General features: G+C 40.7%; 2 protein-coding genes and 1 long non-coding RNA gene across 7 annotated transcripts in view; 1 reads left to right on the top strand and 2 right to left on the bottom strand.

The window, feature by feature from the left end:
* Positions 1-1,260: 1,260 nt before the first annotated feature.
* Positions 1,261-21,360, bottom strand: ern1 (endoplasmic reticulum to nucleus signaling 1). The gene is made up of 22 exons (XM_056400681.1): positions 21,118-21,360; positions 15,025-15,145; positions 11,992-12,025; positions 11,729-11,801; positions 11,407-11,479; positions 10,344-10,466; positions 9,644-9,745; positions 9,296-9,557; positions 8,618-8,696; positions 8,119-8,278; positions 7,686-7,801; positions 7,359-7,553; positions 6,226-6,490; positions 6,016-6,106; positions 5,718-5,907; positions 5,346-5,445; positions 5,025-5,224; positions 4,496-4,643; positions 4,174-4,301; positions 3,493-3,616; positions 2,768-2,835; positions 1,261-2,672 (listed from the first exon to the last, which is right to left on the bottom strand). Exons 1-22 carry the CDS (start codon positions 21,193-21,195, stop codon positions 2,112-2,114), a joined length of 3,291 nt encoding a protein of 1,096 aa, XP_056256656.1. The 5' UTR covers positions 21,196-21,360; the 3' UTR covers positions 1,261-2,111.
* A 151-nt stretch (positions 21,361-21,511) lies between these two features.
* On the top strand, positions 21,512-22,558 carry LOC130184665 (uncharacterized). The gene is made up of 4 exons (XR_008830039.1): positions 21,512-21,727; positions 21,820-21,942; positions 22,171-22,213; positions 22,413-22,558. It is a non-coding gene; the product is annotated as an uncharacterized LOC130184665 (long non-coding RNA).
* Positions 22,559-23,183: 625 nt separating this feature from the next.
* tex2 (testis expressed 2) overlaps positions 23,184-25,718 on the bottom strand; it is a 28,782-nt gene continuing 26,247 nt past the window's right edge. For all 5 annotated transcript variants that reach the window (XM_056400677.1, XM_056400676.1, XM_056400675.1 and 2 more), the window contains one exon: positions 23,184-25,108. In XM_056400677.1, the coding sequence (XP_056256652.1) occupies positions 24,959-25,108 (150 nt within the window). In that variant the 3' untranslated portion in view covers positions 23,184-24,958. The remainder of the gene's footprint in view (positions 25,109-25,718) is intronic.

The raw sequence follows: 25,718 nt of genomic DNA, 5'->3' as shown, positions 1-25,718 counted from the left end.
TGGGAAATGCTCCAGTCACAGAGCTGGAGCCATGAATAAAACATCCACGGATGAACTCCACCAGACACCCAAGACTACTAGACTCAAGTATACAAAACCGGCCATAAACCAGCCAGGATTTTACCATTTAAGCTTAAAGAAAGTCATTGCCATTCAAATGAGAAGAAAAAAAGGGCAGAGATCACCTGTTTGACCCCTGCATTGCCATTTGTCACCACATTATGTAACTTTGTTGAACCACACCCCAGTATCAAGCAAGGAGTGACAGTATCAGATAAGGTACAACTGAACAGACTAGCCAGAGCAGTTCATGTTTTTTGGATTATAAAGCTGTTCTAGACACAGTTTATGCCATCTTGCTCCTGCATGTTGTTCATAGTAATGTGCATAATCTGTCGGTATGATCTACATTCTGAATAGTTTGCTGCCTTACTTTACTGTAATGGCTTTAACACCTAAGCAAGGTAGGGTGAGTAGAACCATTATCAGAATGTCACTGGGAGCAAATAATGTAACTAAAGTGTAAACCGATGAAAAGCCCACTATAACAATAATCTTACATAACTGAATGGCATACTGTCCAATCATCAAACTATACACACGACTTAGACTGTCCTACAAGCATACAGTAATGAGTGGCATATGCCAAATGATAATGTCTCAGAGTCTGGCTAATCTCAAATTCTGAGAGTTGGTGGCCATGTTCAAAGAGCATATGTTGTTTTAAACTCTAGTCATCCAATTTTGCGGGAAGTAGAACGGCAGGCAAAGTAAGATGTCAGTGTCTCAGGCTAATTTGCTTTAGTACATGCTCATTTGTTTACACCAAGATTCACGGCTGGTTTATTTCCATTTTCCATAATATATATTAAATATATATATAAACATGTATGTTGGTGGAACATGAATAGAGCACAGTAATTCACATGTTCTGGCTCCGCACAGCCCTGAGTTTTACTGTATTGGTCCTTTTGATCACAGATCATATTAATTTGCTTGCAGTAAAAAAAAAAAAATCCCACTTGTGAACAGCAATACTTAAAATATATTAATATGATATACTTTAAGCCACACTAACAAATGTGAACTGTAGCAATAAACATTAACCCAGACATTACAGTACATATCAGCTGCTTAGATCACCTGTAAATAAAACTATTTGTTAAATGAACAGTAAGCAGTTTCTTTTAGGTGCTGCCTTTAGTTGTAGTTCCCCATCCCGATTTTGAGATGCATCAAGATCAATGCACAAACACAATCTTAGTATAAAAAAAATAGAATTTAATGTGCATGTCGTTAACTTCACTTTGACACCCTTGAAAGTTATTATACATGAGAATTCTGCAGCCTGACCTCTAAACTCATATTTGACTACATAATCACATGAGGATAAAATTACCTACTAAATTCAGATGCCACCCTGAACACCTTTGGGAACAGTCCACTCTTACTGAGTCAGCACAATAGTCTTGATTGACAAAAGAGGAGCAGTCTAGCAGCATTAACTGGAATCAAGCACATTTAGCATAGTCAATTTTAAAGATCTGTACCCATACAGCACAGTGATATTCTTAAAAAAAGGCACATCGGCCACATTAAATGATTTATCATTGATGATCCAAATTCTGAATCAGTCTATACAAAAATATACATACAGTATCTGTGCAGTGAACAGGCTCACTCAGAAATACAACATTGCACAATTAAACTACCCACATGTTCAACAATATACAGACATGTTTCCCACAACTGTGGCCAGATATTTTTGGGACAAACACTTTTTTTGGACATGCCGTTATAAAAAAAAAAAAAAAAAAAAAAAAAAATCTCTTTGCTCAGCCCAGCTACAAGAAAATATCCACCAAAACTCTCCTGCGTGTCTGACTTCCTCTAGGCAGAGACAGACTTGTGGACGGTTCTGTTGGGGAACATTTTAACCCAGGTGAGCAGAAGGCACTTAATCCAGATGGGTGCAGCTGCTGCGCCTGGCAGTGGATCCCAGGCACTGCAGGCCTGGTCCTCACCAGCTCAAAGCTCAGCAACTGTGTCCCACTTTGTGTCCACTCTGTAAGGCAGTGCTCCCGTCTGTGCTGCGTCCAGCTGACTCCAGTTCACACTGGTTCCTTGTCCAGTGAAGGACCATTTGGCAGTGTGTGCATTTCAGTGGATGCTGTTTGCCTGAGAGGAACTGTAGGCAATTCTGGGGCAAATGTGGGGTTCACTGTTTGACTGTGCAAGTCAGTCTGTGCGGACAGTGCTGGCACTGCTGGCCCCACTGTCTGAACTGGCAAATGTGAAGATACAGGCTCTTCTGGTGACGTAGAGGCCACTGATTTAGCAGGTGTTATGTGACAGACCTGCACCGGCTGTGATGAATGTGTAGGTTCCTGGGGTTGTGAGGAGGGTGGTGATGTGTGTGTTGGCAGGTGCTGAGTGCATGGCTCATTTTGTCCTTGTGGCCCCGGGTGTGTGTAATGGACTTGTGTTCTTGCAAGGTGCTCTGCAGTGGAGTAGTAAGGCAGGAATGGCCTCTCAGGTGCACAGGTCCGCATGGCCAGGTAGGTGTGCATCAGCAGGTGGGGGAAGCGGGAAGTGAAGTAGGAGACAAAGTCATCAGGGATAGAGCCCAGAGTCTCCTGTACCTCAACAGGCAACTCTCGGTAATGGTGTTTCTGTCAGGGAAAGTTGGGCATTAAATCTTTACAACAGAAACCAGTTTCACTCCAACACAAAAAAGTTTATCATAGCCATAAGAAAACCCTCTTACCTTGTTCCTCATTGCACGTAACAGGTCTCTTACTGACCCACCCTTATAGGACCGAAATTTCCGCAGATCTGCCAAAGAAAGAGAAAACCCCTGGCATCAACCATAGAAGAAATTCCTGAATTCCATTAACCAACAAGGCACCAGTAAAGAGGAAATCCTGAAAAGATACAGCTGTGCTTTTATTCTATCCTGTAACTTAAGATCCTAAAAATGAACTGACAAGCATGATCTTCTTTTGTTTCATCCAAATAACATCCGAAAAATTAAAAACATTACGTTATAATAACATACACACCTGTATACCCACATAATAAGTAAAAAAAAAAAAAAAAAAAAGTTTAAATAAATAAAAGAATTCATCCCGACTATCTGGGCCATTGGTTTGATTGGTCAATCAACTAAATGCAAATCCAAAGAGAAGCAGTTCAAGAAAATATCAAAGGCTTGTGATACTAGGTGGATGGCGATGCAGACAGGAAGCAGCAGATGCACTTAACCACCCAGTGCAATAGTTTCTGGTGAAAGGATACAGCATTCAGTGCAGCTATGAATGTACATCAGGCTTGGAGCTAAGCATTTCTCTAAGTAGCTCTAAAATACTAATTTGGTCAACATGTGAGAGGAATACTATGTTTCAAGCAATTCAGGAAACAGGACCATGTTCCAACAGGTGGCTCCTGGTGCTTGTATTTGACATGCTGTTTAAGTTTTAGCAAGTCTCCTACCTGTCTGCAGTGGCACTGTGATATGCTCTCTCCAGTCACCCTTGACAACAGCCCTCCCTCCTCTCTCTAGCTGTCTCACGATTGGTCCGTCCAGCGGTTCCTTTTCTATTCTGTCGCTCACATCCTGCAAGAAACCACAAAGACACAAAATGTGTGAATTTCAACTAATGTGCCAGGCAGGCAGCCTGCAGTCTTATTCTCATTCAGAACATTATTACACACACACACAAAAAAATCTTTTTTAGAAGTGAATGGATCCATCTCTGTGAAAAAAGGTGCAAGCACAGTCCGCTATGCTAGAATTTTAATCAACATTACATTAATGAAGTTCTGCAGGTTCACATTTTACTAATCAACTGAAGCGGATGGTTTTCACACATCCTCCAAGTACTTGGAGTTGTTAACATTGAAAAGAATCAGCTCTTTACACAGTCCAAGAAAAACAACCTGGCATTAATGACCAAATCAAATTAAAATTGTCAAAAATGCATGAAGTATAAAATATGTGGATTTATACCATTTTGAAGATGCCTGGGAGTGTGTGCACATAGGTAGAATATACTGCATTAAGACGTGGTTTGTATTAGCAGATGTTTAAACCACATCAGGGGAAGCCTAAAAATGTGATCTTTACCATGAGCAGTGAAATTGATAGATGAGGAAAAAAGAAGTGGCTGTGACCTGGAAGAACTGTAGCTCCTTCTCCAGGCTCCAGAAGAAAGGGTGTTTGAGAACACTCTCAGCTGAAGGCCTCCGGTGGGGTTCCATGCTCAACATCTGCTCTATTAGATCTCTGGCTACAATGTCCCCTGTAAATCATTTCCAAAAATTCATATATTTTTACCCTCAAATAACAATCCTCACATCTATAGCGAATACTTCTAACAACCAATCACAAAGTCATCCACACTACTCTTTCTATCTGCTCTTCTTAATCTACATTTACCTGCATCTGTATTACTATTGTTACACATCTGGAATTGATCAGAGACAATTTTCTCACCATGTTTGTCAGTTTGCAGATGATCGAGGTTGTATGTGCCCAGTAGGATGTTTGCTTGCCTCTGCAGAGACTTGCCAAACGGGTGACTTCCCTGAGACACCACGTAGTAAAACACACAACCAGCAGAGAAGATATCAACCGCACAGGTCTACAAGGGAAAGAAAAGGAGAAAGCTTAGAGAAGGTCACAGTGTGGCATATAATTTAACAAAACTTTTCACACAACAACATTTGCATACAGTATGAAGTTATGTATTCTCCTGTTGGTTTATTTGGTTGATTCTGTTAACTTTGCTGCTATCAGACAAATGGATACTATAGCCTGAAACAAACCCACTCTCAGGAGTCCATCAGAAGCCGTTATATGCACCATTAAGTATTAATCCTCTGCTTTTCAAATTAGTCCCAGTATCATGAGTTTGCACAGTGATCTCTGAGAACACTTCTAAAAGTTTATCACTGTGTTTCTTTTGTGAATTCTGACAACAAACAATACTTACAAGCACCATGAGAGAGCTGCTACTACTCACTGGGTTGTCTTTGCAGTCCTCACTGAGAACCTCAGGGGCGATCCAGCCCTCAGTGCCCGGCACCCCAGACCTTCTACTGAAACTGTGGCGGCCTGCTGCTAGCTTCTTACACAAGCCAAAGTCTGAAATCATGGCCCGGACACGACCGTGGGCGTTTGGCATGGACACCAGGATGTTGTGGGGTTTCAGGTCTCTGTGGACTGGAGGATGAAGGTGAGGAGAAAAACAAGCTGTCAGTTACTTCAGTGGTGTTGTTACATTATTACACAATAATAATAATAATGAGAATGCGAAAGTCATCTTGTTTTGAAAGATGGATACCTATGTTGAGAGAATGCAGATGGGCCAGTCCTGACATGGTCTGCTGAAGCAGCATGACAGGCTCTAGTCCATGACGGTTGAAATCTTTTCTCTCCACATACTAGAAAGATGAAAGAAAAAAATCGGGTGAAGCCCAAAGACTATAACAGGGTGTCTCATTTTGACAAAGGTTAAAGCTGTGTACAACACTAAATTAATTTTAGCATGGGAAGTGTTTTCTTGTAGTTTTTGTGCTGTGTGAATAAAGACTATAAATTCTGGCTTTTTTGCTTCACTCACAGCACAACTCTATGCTAATGACACAGAAAAGTCGGTGCATTATTATGAAAACATTAACTAAAATAAAGCTGCTGTAACTAAGCGATTCGTTACCTCCTGTAGCGAAGCAGCACACAGCTCAATGGCGATGTACTGGAACTGACGGTCTCTCTCGGTGCAGAAATAGCGGATGACATTTGGGTGCTCGTCGGACTCCCTCAGCAGCTGAACTTCTCTGTCTGCAAAACTGAAGCATTCTGGGAGAATTCTCTTCACTGCCACTGGACGGTTGTCAAACTGACCCCTTGTGGAGAAACCATGGAAAAACAGCATTGTAATACAGAGATATTTCTTCCGTGCTTAACCAATTTAGCAAGTCAGGAATAATTGTTGACTAGCTGTTTCGACTTACTTGTACACAATGGTGCCCTCAGCACCATGGCCCAAGACCTCTTTCGGATGGAAAGTTATGTTGCCCACTCGGACAACACTGGAGTCCTCCTCTGACAAGAGAAATACATCATTTTAGGGAAGTAAAAACTGGTCTGTAACTGGTATTGAAGTGTAGATCAAGAACAAACCAATCACTGTAAATGCAGTCTCAATGTCTCTTAATCTTTACCTCCATCTTCATGCTCATTGGCCGAACTGCCCAATTCAGACACAGACAGATTGGAGTGGTTTGAGGCGCGGGGGGTGACGTTGGGGCTGCTGTGGTCTGAGCATTCAGAGCGAGTGCGGGCCACCTCAAGGTAGTCGCTGTCTGGGGCCAAGCCCAAGCCCACGTCTGCAGAGGGAAACGGCTGCTGCCTCTGGAGCAGCTCCAACCTCTCCTCCATCTGTCTTTGAAACTCCTGGTGCTGCAGCTGCTGCTGCTTGTGTACACTCTGTGGCAAGAGAGGACACTTAGCCTAAGGCCCTAAAAATAACAACTGTGACTTAGTGAAGTTTTTAGTAAATTGTTTGTTCCATCCAACACTTCAGCACTTTTTGTTTACTACAAGCTATTTTAGACTCTAAATATTGTTTTTACCTTTGGAGGAAAGTACACACACACACTTAGTACAATTTAAAGTAGTTGTACTTAACTTGACTATTTCTATTTTAAGCTACTTTACACTTCTACTCCCGCTACATGTCAGAGGGATATATTGTACTCCACTACACTTATTTTACATTTATCCTGTAGTTACTATTTATTTTTCAGGTTATGGTTTTGCTTAAAAGACATAAGATTATAAAAATGCATTGTTCATGATTTAACCAGTGGTTTTTCCAAATTTTCTAGCTTGTGACTCCCTACCAAAAAGAAGTTGGGTTGGGGCCTTAACTAGAACAAAAAGTCTAAAAAAAATTAATACAAATGTATGTAGAAGAATTTTGTTTTTTTCCCCTATATCATCAATCATCTCACCAACACCAGATTTATCTGGTCAGCTGTTGGGTCCAACCCCTAAGTTGGGAAGCACTGGAGTAAACTACCCAACTGTATATAAAGTAGTTAAAAATAGCTCCACCTCAAACATGTACAACAGCAAAGGTCTACCAACACATTAATGCATTAGTATTTTAATCTATTATTGTACTGTATTAAAATGTCATACCAATACTTTTTTCAATGCTTTAAATACATTTTGCTCCTAATACGTCTACACTTTTACAATTCTTAAAATTCTTCAACTTCTGTTTTTTTCCTGCCAACCTGTGATGGTGGTAGGTATGCAGCAGTCCACTAGGTGGTGGTGTTAGACTTACTTTGGGGTAGGTAATCACAAAAGCCACCCAACCAGCCAGTAGGAAGGTGGAGAAGATGATTGTGGCCATGTCTTTGAGCATAGAGTCCACAGGAGCTTCTGGACGCACAATGCGACCACTGGCCCCAGGTTCTTGGATTGATGTGTCAGGCAGAGGAGAAGGGGGGCCGTCATCCATACCACTATCATTCACCTTCTACGGCGTGTTGGAAAGAGGCGGCAAAAGTGACGACAAGGAGGAAGAGAGTGAGAAAACCTGCACAGATGCTTGAATATATCTGTAAAAACTTCTGACAAAATATCTCATGGATCGCACACTGACACAGACCTCCTCTACTTTCTTGTCAGTGGTAGGTGGGATGACGTTGCCTTGATTGCGAGGGAAGCTTTCAGGGAACTTCTCCAGGATCTTGGTGTGAGCTTCAGGGGGCGTCTCATGATGACCTGAAAAAGTGAACATTTTAATAATCTGCTTTATCATCGGGAGCAGCAGAATCGTGGGAATTTGTCTGATCCAAAGACTCGACGATGGTGCAGTTGTGATACTATCTATAGTTTGCTTTTTATTATCCAGCAGAGGGCAGTCTCATGCTAACAGTCTCTCACGGACCATTCAGGGCCCTGGACTTCAACATGCGATGAACAGTAATGAGAGTCAACGCTCTCAATATAAACTCATAATCGTGATTGATTGCATGAATGATTACAGTGAAACTATAACTTCTTCCTATTACTGTCTGATTTATGTACTCATGTATTACCTATTAGAAGCAGGTAGTTCCTCATGAAGTTGATACGGTTTTGCTCCCGTAGCGCAGAGTTGAACTTGACAGTGGTGCTGGGTGTGATGACACACTCCTTGTCCTCGTCAGTCTCCCTGCTGTCAGGACCCTCCAGCATGGGAAAAGTGCTGCCACGAGGCTACAGAGACACACACACACACACAATTTCCTCTCAGATGTCTCACAGGATTACATAACAAAAACAATATTTATCTAAGAGCAGTAAACTAATATTGTAGAGCGACTTGAGGAGGGGCAAGCTATGACACAACTGGAACAGGATGTATGCCTACAAACTCACTGGCATACTGGCATAAGAGTAATTAAGAAACCATGAAACAAGGGTATATATTTACTAGAGAGAGTGTACAGAGAAGTACAAAACTTACACAAATTTTAATAAACCCAAATGTTTTATGTTCATGTTTTACTGATAAGGAATATGCTTTGCTTAAATGAACATGAAACTGCCACTCACCACCACAGTGACTCCATCATGCACCAGTGAGGGAGAGGCGTACAGACTGGTGGAGTATTTACCCACATACAAAGTGGCCCTGGAAGAGAACAAGTAAAACACAGTCAAACAAATGCGTGCTTAAGTGTAAAAAAAAAAACCTTACACCATGCTTCATGTATGAGACAAGTGTGATACATAATGATAATAAAAATAAGACATACTCCTGAGAACAGGAGTATGTGTGTTCAAAATTCAGAAGAATTTTAATAGTTCTCCATCACCTCCCTAAAAGGCCAAAAGTTTCACAGTGGATCAACCACTGAAAGTCCTGTTTGTCATTTTCAGCAGAAGCAGGTGTGAAAACAATATATAAAAAGAAAACTGTAAACTGCGTAAAACCAGAGCTGAAACCAGGCCACTGCAGCAGCCAATTGTTAGATATTACATGTCTAGACCCAATCCCAAAATTAAGCAATCCAACATTGATCTTGACACAGAAGGTTCCAACATGTTTTTGGCCAATCCTTGTTCTCTGAATGGTATTCAAGAGTACAAATGATAGAAACAACCTAATCGTTTTAAAACATTAAGAAGATGATACAAATGAGAAATGTTAAAGTAGCTACAATCATAAAAATACAGGCCTACAAAAGAAGGCCTTGTCAAAACGTCAGTCATCACACTCAGTCTGCTTACATGAACTTATTCTTGGGCTTCTTCTCTTTAGGAAATGGATATTTCCACTGGGTAATGCGGCCAACCTCTCCAGACATGAAAGTGAGGTAACGCAGGGTTTCCACGGCCACATTAGTATGGGGAACTTTGCGGAGGCCCTCGCGCTGCCAAATATACATGGCCACCACTGGAGAGTTGTAGTTCTGAACCCACTGAACATCTCCAGATTCACTGTCCACAGTCACCACAAGGCCATCGCCGTTGGACACAAAATGAGCCATCTCTGTGGGGGACCAAAGAGTGGACATGGGATTAGCAGTCTGTCAAAAACTAAAGCTACAAAAGAGCCAGAGTGTCAAAGAGTCTTACTGTATTTGGTGTCATCATCAGGAAGGGTGGAGGCGTAGTCAGAATAGGTGGCATTCCAGCGCAGCTCCCTGCTCTTGGTGTCATACATGGTGATGGTATACTCTAACAGGGAGATGAACAACAGCAATTTATCCACACGGGAAAAAGATATTGGTATTCCTTTCCCAACATAACATACACAAAAGCCAGGCTTTGAGTATCTATTTCTGAGTGTAAATGCAAGGTGGTATTAAATTTCTTTTGCCTCAAAAGATGGGATTCACAGAAAACAAAATATAGGGATACTGTGAAACAAAATCCAGCATACATGCTGTTGGGTGACAAAGTGAGCTTTGACTTGACACTAAGTCAAGTATTTAAAGCAAGTATTCAAGTTGCAGGGCTATAATTACCAGCCCAGCTTCCTTAGACTTTAAGTACTATAGGGACAGATTGGGGGCTGGTGGTTATAATGAGGGTGGGGCAGGGATAGTAGTAGAGATGAGTGGGAGGTAAATAAGGGTTTGGCACAGTCTGGGGTTAGAGCATGCAAGACAAATGGGCCTGTTGATTAGTCAGATTAAACCAACAACTGATTTGGATAGGTTGAAAAAAGGTGGAAATGGGGGGGGGGGGAGAGAGAGAGAGAGAGAGAGAGAGAGAGAGAGAGAGAGAGAGAGAGAGCTGGAGCTTGTGTTGCTTGATTGGTTCTTTTTTTTACCTGTGCGTCCAAGATAAAGAAGAGATGAAGAGGGACACAACATCTCAGCAAAGGAGGAGGTCAGGGTCTGCTGCTTCTCACCAGTCAACAGGTCCACCACATACCACAAGTCCTGCTTCTTACCTGTTTATGACAAGCACACACAGACAAAATGATCCACCTCTGCCGTGAATACAGCATTTGTATTGTTCTTGGCAAAATTTCAGTTTCATATTCTTATCTATATATTGTTTTTGTATTACTGCTACTTTTGTCCACTCTATGAATGTGACACCTACTGCATGTCTGTCCACCCTGTCAGCATATTTTTCCAAATCAAGGGTCTAATGATACAAAGTGCAAAACTCTTTGAGACAAATTTTGGCTATTATAAAGAAAACTGACTTCACTATTTATAGGAAATTGTCAAATTGACCAAAAGGAGCACACTGTGCAAGCCCAGTCAAGCAAAATAACATGCAGCCATTTAACCTTCACAGAGATGGGTGTTACCATTCTATCATTAAACAAGCAGCCCATGGCTTCGTTGTGCTGGCATCTCACCGGTTATGTTACTGAAAGGAGTGGTAATAATAACTTAATCACAGATCATTACAGATGAATGTAAAAAACCATAAATTAGGAAATGGCCTCTTTGACTTAAAATGAGATTTAAAGAGTGAGAATTGACGCCAGTAGCATTTTCAGACCTTTGCATCTCTAATATGCTTTGTGCTGGCAGCAGCTTCAGTTGAATGAAAACAATAGCTGCACTGATAATGACTGTGGGGAGGCAAATGTCACCCGTTTCCTTTGAACAATGGCACAGTCACTATCCTCTGCTAGCTGTTGTAAATTCAAAAGGACACAGGCTACCACCACAGGTTGAGTGGAAAAGAGAGGTACTGTAACGTATTTCTGTTAAGGCCAGATAACACCTGCACATTTAGGTAAGCTGGGACATGGACTGCATACGCTTATTGATAAGGAAAACTCATGACCACAATTCAGTTCAATCTCACAATCAAACAGTTCAAATGCCAGTGTTCAGTGCGCAAGAACAGTGTTTGAGATTTAGCCTTACCCATGTAAAGGATTCCATCAGAACTGCGACAGGGAGAAGCTTGGACCAACTCAGGGATAGTGAATGGTAATTTCTGTTTGAGAGCAAAGAATCAACATTAGCCAACTAAAACATCCTATATGTCTTAATAATCTATATATGGGGAACATCTTGTGTGTTCCCCCACAGGTGCAACTTCAGAATGAGGGTGCTTTACTTTCAGCATGGCTTACATACACATATGTGATGAGAGGATGTGTTTTTCTTTAGAACAGGGAACTGAAGAGTGTTTCTTACTAAAGATGGGAGATTAGCATTTGTGATAAAAGTTATTTCCTCTTACTGTAAGGCCCTCGTTGTTCTTTCCTCCCAGAGAGTACAGGCTGCCATCATTTGGGTCAGGCAGAAAATGTGGTCTGGTGGAAAGAGTAAAGAAGATAGCATCACATTTCGAGACCAGCACGGAGACATTATTAAAGCAATTAGTTTGAGTGACAGACAAGACAAGCTCAACAGGTTACCATATACATTTGCATTCGATGTCTTTTGTAAAACACAAGGACACATATGTGTCGCCAATGCAGAAAATAAGTCAAAGATACATACTCTGCCACATGTGTAGGGACCTGAAGAACTGGATCTGTGAAAAGCGAAAAGGAGTTGAGATGCAAATCAGGATAGACAAGAATATTAGCAAACAATGGAAACTGTGGCCATTAGCTGTTGTGTAAGAGAATGACATTAAGACTAGTGACATTCAACCACGCAGAACACAAAGTCCAACTGAAAACGGATTCCCCTGTGGCAAACATGAAAGGCAAACAGACATGTTGGCGAACAGCTTTCTGTGAAACAGTCAAACATGTAACAACCATGAGAACAGAAAAATTGATTGTGTAATGAGATATTAGTTTGTTTCCTCTAAAAAGGACTGGAATAGCAGAAAGCACATTTCACCATTATCCCGCTATAGTAAAAACATTTGATCTGATCTTCAATATTGGAGATAAAAATCTAAAAAGAGCATTGTAAAATCTGGCTATATTAAACGTTTTCCTCCCTGAGGGAAGGGACAGGTGATTAACACCACATCGTGTTTTTGCCCATTTACTACAAATTTCATACATTTCACTGCCTCAATAAATGCACAATAAATTAATACTATCCTTTTAGCAGCTACCAGCTTCCATTCAGTAGAGAATTTAAAACTGTTTGTTTGAAATCACCTTGAGAGACTAGAAACTTTTTTGAGATACAGTACATAATCAACCATAATTAATCTATTTCTACATTTTTGTCAAAGCTTTATATTACTGTTGTGTTGTGAGTGAGGAAAGAACAGACAGTTCTTATTAATCCATGTTTCACTCTAATCCATTACATTATGATTGTAATGGATTAATAATCCAATTATGTTTAAGGTCTCTGCAAATTGATTTTTATACCATGTGGCATGAAAAACAACTAATAGCTGCCTGGAAGGAGGGAAATATTTAGAATCAGAATCAGAAATACTTTTATTAATCCCCTGCGGGAAATTGTTATTTATTCAAAATTGTAAAAAAAAAAAGAAAAAATTGGCAGCAATTATATATAAGTTTAAAATACCATGGGTTTGAGCTAAAGAATCATAAAACACTGCTATGGTCTTTAAGCTAAGAGCTAAAAAACCTTCATTGCCACTAGACAAACACACATCTCCCTACAGTGTGAACATACAGGGCGTGGGCCAGATGGTGCTGATCTCTGTGGGGGTGCCTGAAGGGGTCAACAATAGCAAGTGGTGGTGGTGGTGGGGGGTCATCTAAAGTTGGTCAATGGCTGTTGTGCTAAACAAGAATCCACATTCATTAAATGTAATTGCAGAGTCTGGAGACAAAACAATGGTTTTCTGCGCTGCATAGGGAGACGTTGAGCCTGGGTGGCTGAAATACAAACACATGTTTGCAACGCCAATGGGGAGAGACAAGAAAACAGTGGGAGGACATACATGTTGACCGAGTTGTACTGTCTTGGTGCAGGGAAAAGATCTCTGCTTCCCCCTCATTATGTGGGTGTATGGTTGCCTGACTGGAACACAACAACAGGTGTGTGCAAAGCCTGGTCCAGGACTGGTCAAATTTATATTCAATAGCTTTTCCAGAAAAACAGACGATGCGGAGGAGCAGTCTCTGCCTCTGATTATTAATGATTTGGGCATTGGGTGGACCTAACCAGGACTTGTAGCCTCAAACCACTTTAGTCTACCGTAATACCATAATTCATAGTATGGTACCAGTGAGGAAAATGTGAGAAAATGTATGTATAAAACAGGAAAAGTCTTTAATTGTTATATTATGTCTCTTATTCTAAGAGAGATCAACTTATGGACTGTTTAAGCACATGGTTTCCAGGAACCCTTCAGTCCATCTTATTTCATTTCAAAGCATATAGTGCCTACATCAACATGGTAACCACAGTACATTCTGTGTGTGCAGGTGACACTACAGCAAAGTTGCTTACCCTTGCCCACTCTGACCTTGATTACAGGCTATATTTGCCCCTTTCTCAGTTAATAATTAGCCAGTTTCCATGCCTAACAGCAACACAGCATTTTCCTCAAGTACAGCCTAAACACAAGATGTAGTGCACTTAAGCTTTTTTGTTTCTCAACAGGTCATGATTGACGATATAAGCCTGGCTTACTCTATGGTGGTGGTTAAAAAAAAAAAAAACATAGAGAGTACTAGAAAACAGTTATATGATATATGTTTAACTCACAGATTGTGTTTTACATAAAATCAATACACCAAATGGAATAACAACAAAATATTGATATTATTGATATAGTTCCCACTTTGTTAAATTCTTTAGTTGCTTTGATTCTTTTCTATTTTAGCATACCCTTCTTTACATAAATGAACACTGCAAATGACAAACGCCAGAAAGCAACTCACTGTGGTTTAAAAGAAAAAAAGACTAGGTCAGAACCTAGCATTTATCTGGACCGTCTATGGTCAACGTGTGACATTGGGGACATATGTGTAAACTGTTGTGAAACTGCTGTAAGCACTTACCCTCAATGGAAGAACCTAAAACACGCTGGAAAGTCGCTAAATGTCATGCAATGGCGTAATACACTAATGAGCATATTCATGTATTTGAATTCTACCTAGTGTCAGCCGGTTTCAGCCTTTTTTCTGTTAGCTTAGCTCCTACTCTCTGCTCACATATACTCACAGGGCAGTACGGGCAGCTCGTTTCCATGGAAAGTAGGTTTGTCCAAAAAGTACCTATCTGCTTTTTTTTTTTTTCCCCAAAAAGGGGGGGTCTGAAAATGAAAACTGTCGTGGATTCGCTGTAAATGTCCCCTGATGACACAATAGAAGATGTTTGTGTCAAATCATTTTGAAAGAACAACGGCCAATGGGAAAACACTCTGCCACCCAATGGTGCAACTTCATCATGAACTCTACTTGCTCACTCACTCTGAGAGTTGTAGTGCTGAGCGAAAAAAGGCAGTGGGATGTCATTGTTTTCCCTGTGGCAGCACACAAAAGCACTTTGTTTTTGGAAATGTAACCCGAATAAGAAACCACGCCTTGAGACAGGCATACAAACAAAAACTTGACTTGCAGTCGACTCGTCTTCTCCTCTTACCTTCTTTCAGAGTCCATTTGATAGAGCCTGATTTCTTGCTAACAGCATGCAGGTTTCCATCCAGGGTGGACACAAAGAGCAGGCTTTCAGGAAGAGAAACCGTGCCGGCAGTGCAAAACCCCTACAGAAACACAATGCAAAAATGAATGAATGAATTAATTAATTTTCTAATATTTAAAAAAAAAACAACCGCATACAACACCACGACTCATCACTAAATTGTCGTTACAAGTTGTTTATGATACCTGTGGATCAAAATGATCACTTATTCAAGTTAAAATCAGGCATTACTAAGCAGGCATGAGTGAGCATACATGTTCCCACTTACATCCACAGATTAGGTTGAAATGTGTGCACCTGCATCAGGGTTGTGAATAATGTCTTCAGCCACTACTCACTCAGGCATTACTTATCTTCACACACACCTGGACCAACCATAGTTAATATGCTGAAATTAGAGCATGCTAGTGAAATTATTCACACACTGATATGTAGAAATCCGGCAGAAGATCCACTGTGTGACAAATGTTACTGCATTGTTGAGAGAGAGGCCTGTTTTCATCATCACCCCAGTGCAGTTTGCCTTTTGCTGCAAGCAGTATGCTACTTTGGCCTGCTTTACAAATCAATGAACTTCAAACCAGTACCTTACAATGACAGTTAAAGAACACACAGGCACAGTACACCACAAGGTTGGTTTGGCTTTTTAATGGGTTTTGCAATGAACTGAGTCAACTTCCCTCTGCACAGATGAATAGTGGGCTGCTGCGTCACAACTCAGAAATATGCGAATATAACCAGACATGAGAACACTTGGGTTCAGTATATGAAAGACGTAAACAGTGCATTGGACAAAGAGGCAATACACCCACAGTCGCCAGAGAAAGGAAAATCAAACAAAAGAAAATCCAGTGACAACAACTGAACCCAAAACCACTACAGCAGCTAAGTGACCCAGCCTCATGACTCGTCTTATGCCAGAATTAACAACAGCGTCGGTGACGTCTGCTGTGCTCACCCACTATGGAATTCTAAAAACGCTGCTCTTGATAACCAGGCCGTGGGCTTCTTATGGTTTTTGGCACCAGTGTGCAGGAGGAGGTCCAGTGGGGGAACTCTGACTGCCCACCAAACCAGAGAGGACCACATGAATTCAGCCTGACCAGTATTTGTACTTTGATACAAGCTGTTCTTCATCAAATTACAACTGATACACATGGGTTTCTCAACCAAACAAGTCAAGGAGGCTGGGAGAACTTTCCATCTGTGCTCACCTACATTATATGTATTTCAGACAAAAGGTTTCACGTTGCAGCCAATTACCTACAAAATTACAGACATGCCAACTGAGTATCAGCATTTTTCAGTAGCCCACTATCAGGGTCAGCTGGGGAATGAAAAACTCCTAAAACTGCCATCTTAACCACAAAAGTCCTACAAAAGCTGGGCAGCTGAGACAGACCTCATCCTCCTGCTGAACCATAGCGGTATTGATCAACATCCCTGACTAATCCCCCTGAACAGGTCCCTGGGGACAGGTCAAATAGCCCCTACATATAATGGAGATTACCAGTTTATAATTACTAACACACTCCTCTGAGCATTTTGCCACTTTTGAGTAGATAAGGAAGGGGGGTTGAAGCGCTCTTAAGCCAGACACAAACAAACCAGCACAGCTATTAAGTCTCAGCATGTAGCAGGGAGAGCAAATGCAATCACCATCACTCAGGGTGTTTCCTCTTAGTCACACAGCGTGCATTTCCTGGCAAAACCAAAAACTGACCAGTACCAGACAATCTGAGAAGGGCGGTATTTTACAATGCTTTCTTCTTTCTCCCTGCATGTTCTTCATCTTAAATTTGGGAAAATACACTTGTTATAACTGGCCAAACAGAAACCAAGGCCAAAACAACCCCATAAACTGAAAGTTTCGTGCTATATACAGAAAGAAACTGAGTCGTTCCACATTTGCCTACAGATCCCCCGCTGTAGTCTCACATCCTAAACAAGCATTTGAGTCAATATTGTGCACCTGTGGCTGTTCCCACTGGGCTGTCTGCATACTCACAAGCATCGCACAACTGCACTGGGAGAATCATAACTAATCTGTTTTTCGGGCCCCGCGTAACCTCTGTCAGGGTTCTTGGTTTCACAAGCAAATAACTTTCTGAACATCTGTTAGTCACCCAGTTTTGGACACTGACATTCAACAACTGGTGAATATTCTACAGTGTTAGGCTTCAGGGACATCTGGTTTAAAATGTCCGGGTGCTCAGAGTGACTGAGGTGAGTTACAAAGCTTAATAAAAGAAAAATCGGGACATTCCCCTCTCATTTCCTTATTCTGTGTGTAACACAGAAATGGTTTAGGTATTGCGTAAGTGAGTTACATAATAAGAACAGAACTGGGCGAAACCAAAGTCTTGGCAAGTTCTGAGGTCTTCACTTTCCCTTCTGCAATGAGGATAGACATAGCTTAAAGGAACACAGACTACAATGCTCATGATATCACTGGCAGCAGGCTGCAGTGTCACAGGGCTTCACAGCCTCTTGCATGGCAGACCAACCTGAACACAGGACTGGCTGTAACTGGCAGCTTTCCCACCGAGTGTACACAAGCAATTTAGCAGTACTCCTTGGAGCATCAGGGTTTAGGCAAAAGCTGTAAAACTACAATCACTTGTCTTAGAAGAAAGAGCATTGCTTGGGTGAAGATATGAAAGACTGAATACATGGTGGCAACACAGGCAGAGCGGGTCACTGAAGGAGCAAAGAAAGGTAAAGAGTTCATCTGTGCTGCCTGATATTCATTACAAATCACTTGATAAGTGGTCTTAAACAAATGAGCCTGACACAGTGTTTCACACAGCTGCCCTGCATCCTAAAAGAAAGCAGGCATTTGGGGTGTAACTTTTCGCAGGCATCGCCATTTTGAACATCAGACCATGGTGGGACTCGATAAGCAACAAGTGAGTGACTGTATTCCATATGGCCAGATGAACTGGTAGTCTTATTCAGTGTGTGACATTTAGAGATGCAGAAGGGGAGAGAAGCTAATAAATACAGAATCTTTCAGATAAGGACATGGTTGCCAAATGTGATGAAATATGAGAGGATGTAATTAATCACTTTTGAAATTAGTATAAGCATAAAAAATGCATTCAAAGTTTGAAGTGGTGACTCTGAGTGAAAATAACAACGGCGTGTTGTAAAGTTGTGGCTTTTGCAGCTTCCGTTCAAAAACAGGAAACAATTGATTGGTGATTTGTATCAGACACTCAAAGGAGAGTAAATGAAGCACATCATACCATACAAGTCCTGACAACAGTGTGTTTTTAGGAGACAAAATCTCATAATTCTAGGTGAGACTATTACTGAGACATATCTTCTAGTCTTGACTATACGATGTACTAACTGGGCCTGATCTAACTGTTTCTTAATTTTTTTGTTGAAAACAGTCTACCAACACCAGCTTGTCTACAGCAATCAGCAGTCTGTTTGCAGCTTCCTTGGGTGCAGGCAAAAACCAAAGCAGGAACCAAGAAATACTCATCACACCTCTGGTTACATGTCATGGGGGGTGTATTACAGCAACATCTTCAAATTATGTTTACAAAGTTCTTCTAAAAATTCCTTTTATGTAAATGAGGAAATGTGAGCAATGCAGCATTAAGAACAGCCTGATGATCCATCGGTCTTAAAGTCCTGCATGAAAGTGGGAATTTGAGGTTTCCCTTCAGGTCTGTGTAAAGACAGCGGGCCTGAGGATATTAGATTTTCTTCAGTCTCATCAGACAAAGAGTGCTGATTCCTCAATGTGCTTCATACTTTTGTAGTGTAGTGGAAAGCAGTGGCGAGACATTTAGCAACCTCCCTTGTCAACACAGTCACTATCAGTTGCTCTCTGCGTGGTGTTGCTTCGGTGGGGAGGATGTCACATGTTGGCCCATGTTCAGGCACACTCAGTCAAAGCACAGCCAATCTACTGTTGTGATAAGATAGTCTCTGATCACAACTTCTTTTTTTTTCTTTTAATCAAATCATCATGTATTGTTCAATCTGATCCTGAAAAATGAAAGGAATAAAATATATCCATGGTGACAACAACAAGCTACAGCTGAGGGACACATTGCACACACTGTAATGTAAATTTGGTTAAAAATATTATTGGAAATGTGTGTTGTGTAGTGTTGTTATGAAGAGCCCACAGTTGTATGAAGTGAGGCATGAGCATAATTTAAGAAGAACACAGTAATTGCTCCTGAGACGTCTGGCTAGATTTTAGTCACTAGCACATCCTTCTTACAATGCAAAATCAGATCACTTTAAAAGTAGCTCGATTGTGAAGAAGAGACAGCGAAAAGAGAGAAATAATAAGTCCCGTCTCTGTATCTCTTCCACTTGTATCTCTCCCTCTTTCTCACACTTATGCACTATCTATAGATAGCCAATCATTTGTCACCCTCACTACACACCAACAGACTATTTAATAGGCTAAGAGAAGAACCTGAGACATTATAGGGGATTATAAAGCTACTTTAATCTGCTGCTTAGCTCAAGTGGTTTACTAGCTAATGGTCTCTGCCTCAAGTCTTTCTAATGATCTGGCTCATTTTCAACAAGTAAGCTAGTTCACTTTTGCACCAACCACAAACACTGTATAATTTATTCTGTTTTTACTCTGTTATCTTTGGTAAAGAAAATAAATTAGATGACACTGCATCACTGCCAGGTTTTTATGTAAATACAGACCTCCCGTCCAATGTTGTTGGTACCTTACAGTCAGATTGTGTGTGTCTCACATCACATTGCATTTTGCACAGAAACCTAGATGTTTGTGTGGTTATTTTATACTGGCATGGCACAGTTTGTGCATGATTTAATCAACCTAACCTCAAAGAATCCTCATGCGTAACAATGCCCTGTATTGGCGTGGATCTTCTGAAATTAGAGACTTTAGAAGGTGCGCACACACACATACTGTCTCTGTCCTGCTGACCTCAGATGGCTGTAGAGATATAATCAACTGAAAGAGAAGGCTTTCAAGATGTGTAAAGCAAGTATGGATGACAGGTAATGGTAAGAATCATCCTTTAATCTTTACCTCAGTACAGAGACAGCTATTTTCCTGCATCAAGCTTCTATGTCTGTTTACTATTTGATCTAAATGTGTCTACTGAGATTGTCAATTTGTATGTCAATGTCGATGTGTATATGTGTTAGCAAGCCCAACATCAAAGACCCCTGTTAATATCAACACAACTCATCACGTTGTGCTGCCTGGTTTACAACCTTTGCAATGTTTATCTCAAGGCCTGCAGCTCAGTGCAATCACAGGACGTGTGTTCAGACTTGCGAAATGATAACAAGTGTTTAGTAGTAGAACTATTTGCATATCACCAAGCCTTCACAGCATCACTACATTGCTTTTAGTATACGGTCCAATTGTTACTGGTAATAACAATAAAATGGCTTGTCTTGCAATCACTAGTTTGCCAATATGCTTCTGAGACACTTGGGCAGGGGGCGTTGATAAAATGAAAATATTAAAGTGTCTGGCTTTAAAACAAAACATTAAAAATATGTTCAAACACATACACGCAGCAATTTCTCATAGTCCACTAACAGAGAGATGCATTTAAAAATCAACCTGCTAAAGTTACTCTGAAACGAGGTGGAAACCTAAATCTCCATGCTCTGGAGGACTGGTTTCCTTCAGCTGTTACACTGGACTGATGAACTGATGAACTGGAAACTATCTATATTGACAACGCAATGTTGAGTAAGTTCATTACAAGATTTCTGAAGCACATCTTCCTTAAAAAAAGAAAAAAAAAGAAGAAAAAAAAAGAGTGCTTTTAGCCGACAAGCTAACGTTAATGTTAGCCCACTTCTGTCATGCCAAGCCAACACGCAGCACAGAGACAGCATTAAATGACCACTGAATGCCACATAATTTAGCTTATACTAATGATACTTGTGAGTCTGAAGTCAGAAAATCAGCCTATGTTAAGTTAAAGGTGCGGGTTTTAGCGGGTAACTCTCAGCTAATGTTATCTAAGTTAAGCTAGCTTATCCAGTTAGCCCTCTTACCTTTTGTGGGAGACCAGCGCAGCAAAGCAACGCCAAAATGCACCACACCAGGGCCCGGCTGCTTGCTGTCCAGTCCATATTTTGTGGTCTCAAACCGGGATAGACAGTTGGTCTGGACGGCCGTCGGCTACATAGAAAACGTGATTTGTCTCAGCCTAGCAGACGATACGAAATCTTTTATCAACGTTGTAACGTTAAAGGCATTGATCCGGCGGCTGTGGATACAACGTTGGTTAGTTCAGCTTCTTCCTGAAATGAAAACCGTGGGGGTTGGACTTTGGGATAGATATCCAAACGAGTGGAGGAGGGGAAATGTGGAGTCAGCGTGAACCAATTAGAAAGGGGCTACGCACACCGGATGTGGTATAAAGTAGATCCGGGGGACAGCTTCTGCGGTAGTCCACCCCTTGAAAGCATGCTTTTGCAAGCCATACCAGTTAGACCCGAAATGTTTGTAATAATTATGGCTGAGATGCGCCTTGCGTGCATACTTTCTTGTCATTATTATGATACATGATTATCGGTGGTTTCAGAAAAACTTTAATCAATCATTAAAAGCTAACATGTTGGAGCAATGTGACTAGGCCGCATCGGCGAGGAAAATGTGACGGTAAGATTGCATTTTTTAAATTATATTACGTCAAACTGCAAATGCAATGCTTTATTTTTTCTCCTACATACAGTATATTGTCATTTACACAGGGCTGGTGGAAAAAGTCGGATTGATGCAGTGTGTTTGAGGTGATTGCACATCCACACGTGGACAAAACGGTGGTTGACTTGCAGACGAAGGAAGGCCTGCTGACGTCCCACGATTTTGCAATGGTGAGTATTTATTAGGAAAAAAAGGCTTTTAATCAGTTTTGTTTTCTTTGGTTCATGAGTGATGATTTTCGTGCGTTAGACTTCTGATGTGAAAATGAAGCCAACATTCAGTCTGACTTGACCCACCGACACCAGTCTGATCTATCTTTTTTTTTTTTTTTTTTTTTTTTTTTTTTTTTTTTTTTAAATAATCAAGCTCACTCATACATTTCATCATTTCTCTTACAGGAGCTGGACTTGAGTGTCGATGGATCAAAGGAGTAACGGCAAAGTAAGTGTCTATAAGTGTCTTAGAATTAGTTTCAATGGTTATGAGTGATGATCATGATGTGTTAGACTTCTGATTGAATTTTGAAGACAGTTTGTGTCTGACATGACCTACATACAGCAGCCTGTGATTAATCATGTGTCAACACCAAAGCTCATTAAATGTTTTTTTTTTTTCTTTTTCTTTTCTTCTTCTTCTGCAGGGGTTGGGCTGCGGTGTCAGAAATGAACATGGTTACCATAAAGTACAAGATGATACCATGACCTATTAATGATGATGCTTTTGCATTCCCTGATCTATTTTTGAAAGTAAAATGTCAGTTTGAATAAAGCATTTGTGTAAAACGGTGTCCTTGTTCATTTAATTCCACTTACTTTACATATTTTTTTTTTTTTTTTTTTTTTTTTTTTTTTTTTTTTTATAAAGCACTTTTTTGAACCTGAATGGACTTTTCATTGGTCATTCACAAAGGTCAAAAGCAGTGCAAGATCATGTCTTGTCATAACTGGGGTTTCTTGGCAATTTCCCCAAGTCTCTCTTTTAGAGCAAGGCACAGAATCTAAATGCACAATGTTTTTTCATGCTAAAAGCACAAAATGAAGAAGTTAACATTTTAAATAGGTCTGCCGTGCTGCTTAGATAGTCCTTGTTGACTCACATTGGACTGTAACTCCCCATGAATATAATGTTTTAAAAAAACAAAACTTAAATCACAATATTTAGCAATGATTAGGCAATTACTAGAAGATGAACTGGCTATTTTACAATGGGCAAAAATCCCAAACTCCAAAAAGTGAGTGACTTTTTTTATATATATTGTAAAATTGAGATTCTTTGGCCTTTAGTTTAATAATTGCAAGATTAATTGATAATGGAAATTCTTGTTACAGCCCTAAAAGTTAATAAAACTAATGGAATTGGTGTGGTATATACACATTGATGCCTTTCTCTCACAGCCACAAAGATGCAGCAATTCTGTCCAAGCAAAAGGTTTTATTGATCCACAACGATCAGAACCATAACATTCTGTGACATCACTGAACACAACAGCAATGTTTGATATTTTCATCACTGTGAAAATGAACAACACCGAAACCTGTGAAAACAAAGGTCATGTCTTACCCGACACAAGTAATGGCACAAAGACTTTTATCTCTTTATCCTCAACTGATGCAACGAATGTGGTGGCTCACAATGGAGGAATGTTTATTTTAAAGGCACTTTCTGCCTCGTACACTTTGCCAACACATATTTTAACGTAAAACATGTAAAGTAAAAGTCACCTGTAAAGCAGCCGGATGTCTTGGCAGATTACAAATTTGTTGTTCTAATTCATTGGTGTTATTCCTTTTTAAGGTGTACAGTACAGGAAGAAAAGCAAACCAATAAATAATTCAACAAAATAAACAAGCATTCATTAGCTAGATATCTGCTGAGAACATTAAATAATATGGCTAATATCCAGTATGTTATTTATTCAAATAAAACTAAGTTATTGTATTACCCTGTCGATGAAAGGGTTTCAGTCTCCTGCAGCCCCCTCAAAGAAAAAAGAAAAGAAAATCACTCCCCTCAGATTATTTCTCTGAATTTCCAGCTACAGTTACCCAAACTTTAACTGTACATCACTGGAGTGGCCTCAGTGGGAACACAGGTTAATTATCCAATTGCTTATTTGTCACTGTTTACCTCACACAGTTCCCTTCAGACAGGAAACGAAAAAGATTGCTTTGGCAAGAAAAACAGAAAGTTATTACTTTTGCTCAACTCTGAATGTAACATGAAAAGAAGTCTTGAAGCTTGTTGCGCAGAAGCACGTCATCAGTGAATGAGCTATTCCTCGAATGAGCTATGGAGCTGCATTCCTATTTATACTTATACATTCATCAGACCTAGGCAATGTTTAGCTGCTGTGTTTGCTGATATATTTTAACACTCCCCACTAAAGTCAGTTTTAGCTCTAATCCCTACCACACAGTAAAAAGCACACAGGCCGTACGTTACTATAGTGTCCATACTGGATTTAAACTGACCTTAATATCATCGATGGACACAGCGCCATTGATCTGTTTGCATATAAGTGCCAGGCGGCTGGCACAGGCAGCAGTGTGGATGGGTGACTGATGAGTCTTGATATCCCTGTGAAATGTATATCAATAGACGCGGGGGATTTCAGCAAAGTCATCTCCAAATTTTAGGATAATTCCCTCACTCAGTGGCCTCAAAGTGCTCCTAGAGTTAGAGCCAGGATAAACCGCTTGATTAGAAAGGTTGCACAAAAAGTTTACACTGTACAACTATCATGTTTGGTGCAGCTGTACATCACAGGTATTATGGTTCTTCTGGTTGAATCAGATGGCTATTTGTCGATCCACCACCACACACATTTGTTAAAACAGTCTCGACATGCCCCGTGTGTTCTATTTCGTCAGAGAATGAATCGTAAAATTTGATGTCACACGAATAAAACTGTGTGATTGGATGACAATCTACGAGTCACAACTCTCTCGTTCTCCTGCTTTTTGTGGCCACAGAAGATAACGAGCTCGCCAGCGCTTCCTGTTTTGTGAGTGCGCTGCATGAATGGCCACGGGTGACGGGTGCGACAATGGGACTGGGATATGGGTAAAAATATTGGAGAGTTGGCCTGGCCCATTGCTGCACCCGTGGTTTCAGAGTTGGGCGGGGAATTGTCATATTGCCACGGTAATAAGACGTCCATCAGCGTTACGCTTTGACCAGCAGTCTTCACATGTCGGAGACCTCAGAGTCCTCAGGTTCTGGGTCCTTCAAGGCATCATTTGTCACAGTAACCAAGTTGGCATTAGAACGCGTGTCCATGGCAGAGTGCATTATGGGTAGCCATATGTCATCCATGTTTGGCATCACAAATATTTTCTGTGGGAGGACAAGCAGAGTAACAAGCAAAGTCACTTTCTTTTCAACAATAAAAGAGGAGGAGGACACTGAAATATACTTACATGCAAAAGTAATTGAGTGTCTAGTGTGGCAAAAACTACTGATAAATTTGCTTTTACAACTAAAAATATAAAACAGTGACATGAGATTATTTCTGTTAACAAGAACTGGAGAGAGAAAACCTGAAATACATAATCCTCCGTGCATCCAACCCTACGCTGCTCTGTCTGGAAACCAGTGACGCACGCCTGAGTTTGGCATTTGTTGAAACGCATATACACTCACTCACAACTGACAACAGTGTGCTCTGCAACACTGTATTTTACTGGAGGCATGGTTGAGGGGAGTCGGGGGGGTGGGGGGGGGGGTGAGGAGCTACATAATAACCCCCAAAAGAGTCATGCAGAGATAAATGTAGATGTGTGGTAGATCTGACAGGGACACTTTGCTGTAGTAGTTTGCAGGTGTGCCTCAGGGTAGTTGTCTAGCAGCAGGCGTATCATTACTTTGGCTACATGTAAGGGGTGGGAAAGCCACAGGCACACTGCTTTGAAGTGCATGGATGTGAGCAGCCATAAATTAATCCCAA

This window comes from Seriola aureovittata, chromosome 17 (assembly GCF_021018895.1).
Source record: "Seriola aureovittata isolate HTS-2021-v1 ecotype China chromosome 17, ASM2101889v1, whole genome shotgun sequence".
NCBI classification, from domain to species: domain Eukaryota; kingdom Metazoa; phylum Chordata; class Actinopteri; order Carangiformes; family Carangidae; genus Seriola; species Seriola aureovittata.
This window is presented reverse-complemented; position numbering and strand designations above follow the sequence as displayed.

What these genes read in the sequence shown, in the direction of transcription:
- ern1 (XM_056400681.1), bottom strand. Translation starts at nt 21,195, where the DNA reads ATGGACTGGACAGCAAGCAGCCGGGCCCTGGTGTGGTGCATTTTGGCG. An exon ending in CTGACAAGAAAGTAGAGGAG is followed by an intron (nt 7,554 to 7,685) that starts GTCTGTGTCAGT and finishes AACACGCCGTAG; the next exon opens with AAGGTGAATGATAGTGGTAT. An exon ending in AGGAGCTACAGTTCTTCCAG is followed by an intron (nt 3,617 to 4,173) that starts GTCACAGCCACT and finishes GGTTTCTTGCAG; the next exon opens with GATGTGAGCGACAGAATAGA.